The 3,321-nt window shown below is 41.6% G+C and overlaps 1 protein-coding gene across 1 annotated transcript; it reads left to right on the top strand.

The window, feature by feature from the left end:
- Positions 1 to 91: 91 nt before the first annotated feature.
- Positions 92 to 1,396, top strand: LOC103771230 (basic immunoglobulin-like variable motif-containing protein; the record flags this gene model as incomplete). Its single annotated transcript, XM_008938520.1, is given in 3 exon segments — positions 92 to 188; positions 931 to 934; positions 1,092 to 1,396. Coding segments are annotated over 3 exon segments (406 nt in total), but the record flags the coding sequence as incomplete, so codon positions are not given.
- Positions 1,397 to 3,321: the final 1,925 nt, after the last annotated feature.

Genomic DNA, 3,321 nt, shown 5'->3' with positions numbered 1-3,321 from the left:
AAGCTGCAGATATGTGTTTGTATGCACATGTACATGAGTTTTAGTGGTGCTGAGGTTATATCAGCTGAGTGGTAATTATTTTATTCTGTAGGTGGGCCGATATTGTCAATGACCTAAACACCCAAAATCCAGAATATCTAGATATTAGACAGCTAGAGAGAGGACTGCAGCATCGAAAAACAAAGAAGGTAAGGTAAACTTATGAAAATGGGAGGAAATTAGTGGTAGACTTTCACAAACTTACTGCTACTTCAGCAGTGTAAGATAACGTCACCAAAAGAAATTTGTTATGACGTGTTGCTGAAGACAAAATTCAGACCTGGGTCCTTACATACCAGAGTTGTTTGTATTTACTTGCAGGACAAGATACAATACTGCAGTAGCCTGGCATGTGCTAGGATGAACCAGGATCTCCACACATACAATGTATTTGGTCACAATATTTAAGCTCGTTGGCTTAAAATGTAGCTGCAGCAAGTACAGAAATACTCTACAGACAAATTACAGGCAGATCCTTCTGTTGCATGGCCTCCTAACTACATGTAAGCAGGAGGGAACGTACAGTTGATAGGATCAAACATAGAAGAACATGTGAATGTGTCTTGTGCTGATTTACTGTCCACATACGTATCTTTCCCTCCTGTAGATAGGCCTGTATCTCATGGGGAGGGGAGGTATTTTTGATTTGCAGATTAAAAGTATGAGAAATAATAGGCTGAAGAGATTATTTCAAGTGTGGAGACCCTGTGGCAGAGCATGTCGGCAAGATGAGAAGGGACCCGAACAGATAATTTGTGTGAAAGTGGCTGGAGAGTGAAAAAAGACTAGCAGAAGATAAATTATACTAGCCCAGAAAGAGAAAAAGGATAACTTAAAAAGATGAGAATGAAGGCAATAATTGAATCTGGGAAGCAATCAAAATTGATTGAGCCAAGTTGTTTGATTGTGGATCTGTTTTTTATGGGTTTGTTTTTCGTTTGTGTGGTGGTGTGGGTTCTTTTGTTTTCTTTCTCCAAGAATTTTGTTACAACCAAAGATGTTAATTTCAAATATCTGTATGCTAGAAACATGCCCGTGTGTGTTTAACAAAGAACTTTTTCACTTTGATTAGGTTGGAGGAAATCTTCATTGCATCATTGCCTTTCAGAGACTTAACTGGCAAAGATTCGGTCCTTGGAATTTTCCATTTGGAAACATTAGACAGGACAAACAATCCCAAACACAAGGAATTTCCAAATCTGAAAGCGAAGACAATATCTCCAAGAAACAACACGGGCGACTGGGTCGATCCTTCAGTGCCAGCTTCCACCAGGAACCCACGTGGAAGAGACCTCATCTTCGTGAGAGGAGGCACAGTGGATATCAGAGCTATAATGATTATGATGGCAATGATTAAAATTTACTTTGGATAATAGAGTTGATATATTAAAGTTACTTTTAATCAAGACATATTAGGGATCTATTAGTCCTAGAATACATATGAATAGAATTATGGAATAAGATACAGCTTCGTAATTAATAAATAAATCTGATTATACGGTTGCAGTTGATGAGATCTGATGTATAAACTGACAGACAAGCACAGATTATTGTACTTTTGCAATCAAAAGTAAGTATGACAACAAAATCAATCATTTCTTTTGAAATAATTATGCTATGTTCTGATCTATTAAAAGAAAGGAACAGATTGAAATTAGTCAATATAATAAACAGGCTTCATTGAAAATACTTAGTAATCAAAAGCATGAAAACTTATGACATGACTTTACAAAAAGGGTTATTCTGTGTACGGTGTACGGATAAAAGTAAACATTGCCTTCCTTTTGAACACTCATTTTGTTAAGGCTGCCCACATCCAGCGAAAAGGAAATCACATAGGTTAGAAAACCTTGTTAGACTTACAAAGTGAATGCACGTTCTCCATTGAGTTCTGCGTAGACTTCTGTCAGTCTGCTAAACATATTTTCATCAAGCAGGTCTCAGTTTCTTTTCCCTTATCTGGGTGCCTGTTTCAGACTGAGAGGAGTGGCCTGTGGCAGGGTGAGGCTGAGGACAGGCCTGTGCTCCGTGGGTACTGCAGCTGAGTCCTGGAGCCTCTCGGGAGCACGGACTCGCCCAGCACAACCGTGTGATGGTCAGTATTAAAAAGCTGCATTTACTGTGAGCCAGGTGAGCTCGCTGAACACGGCGTGCTGGTGGCAGATCTCTTCCTCGCTCAGTCTTAAAACTTCTCATTTTTCTGCTGCTCTTTTTGTTTTGTGTGAAGAGGATGCGAGTGCCGATAACTGCTGGCAGCCCTGACATGATATACCTCTCAGCCAGCAAGCAACTCAAGCTCTCCCAGGTGTCCATGTGCAGTCTCTTCTTTTCCCTTTTTTTCACCCCTGATTTGGAATGTATCCTATTGTTTGCCCAAACACATCTCAACAGCTGTAATTTCTGTGTACAAATGTTTTACCTGCTCAAGGTTTAAATCTTGTGACATAAAAAGATTTGTCATGGAATGCGGGGGTTTTGTAGGTTGCTGCCTTTGTTAACCAAAAATGGGAAACTTTTAGACTTTTGTTCACTCAATAAAAATTTGTTTTCTATTTTGTTGTTTGCTTTGTGCTTGTCTTGACCTCAGGTGAAGGTTTTGAGGAAAGCGGGTAGGTGATGGGTCAGAATTGCAAGCCCTACTTAGCAAAGTAGTCCTGGAGGTAGGATCTCTGCTCCTAAGCCTTGTGCAGCCACTGTGACTTAACTTCTCCTGTTTTATTTTCCAAAGTCTGCAGGCTTAGGACTGAATAAAACCATAGGTCTAGAAAACTTATTTTCCAGATCAAGTATTTTCAGACTTTTATTTTTGAAAGCTCAATTTGGGCCCAGGGCTCAAGTTTTTTTAGAATACTCGAGCTGTGTTCTTTGGTGTACTTCACGCTGAAATGAGTGCTACAAATATCTTCTCAGTTTTCTATCTCTGGTATGTTCTCTGTTAACGATAATTGCCCTGGGGAACAGCGAGTACAAGAAGCCGTATTCCGAAGTAGCCGTGGTGTGAGGGGCTTCTGCTTTTACAGTTGTTTTGCCTTTGAGTCAGAGACTGTCACAACACTTCATCGGTGAAGTACATCGTGCATTTGATTCCTCCAACGTCAGCAGAAGGAGTCCCAGGGAGCTGCGGGCGGGAAGACGTCTCTGGGGATCCCCGCCTGGCGGGGAGTGCAGCACGGGGAGAGCGCAGGCTACAGAGGAACATCACGTCGAGTCCAAAGTGTGACGTCTGTTGCTGGGTCCTGGTGTTCGGCACTTTGCCTCGGACGCCCCGCGGGGGCCCGCCCG

The sequence above is a fragment of the Merops nubicus genome, unplaced genomic scaffold (genome assembly GCF_000691845.1).
Source record: "Merops nubicus isolate BGI_N331 unplaced genomic scaffold, ASM69184v1 scaffold41824, whole genome shotgun sequence".
Classification (NCBI taxonomy): Eukaryota; Metazoa; Chordata; class Aves; order Coraciiformes; family Meropidae; genus Merops; species Merops nubicus.
This window is presented reverse-complemented; position numbering and strand designations above follow the sequence as displayed.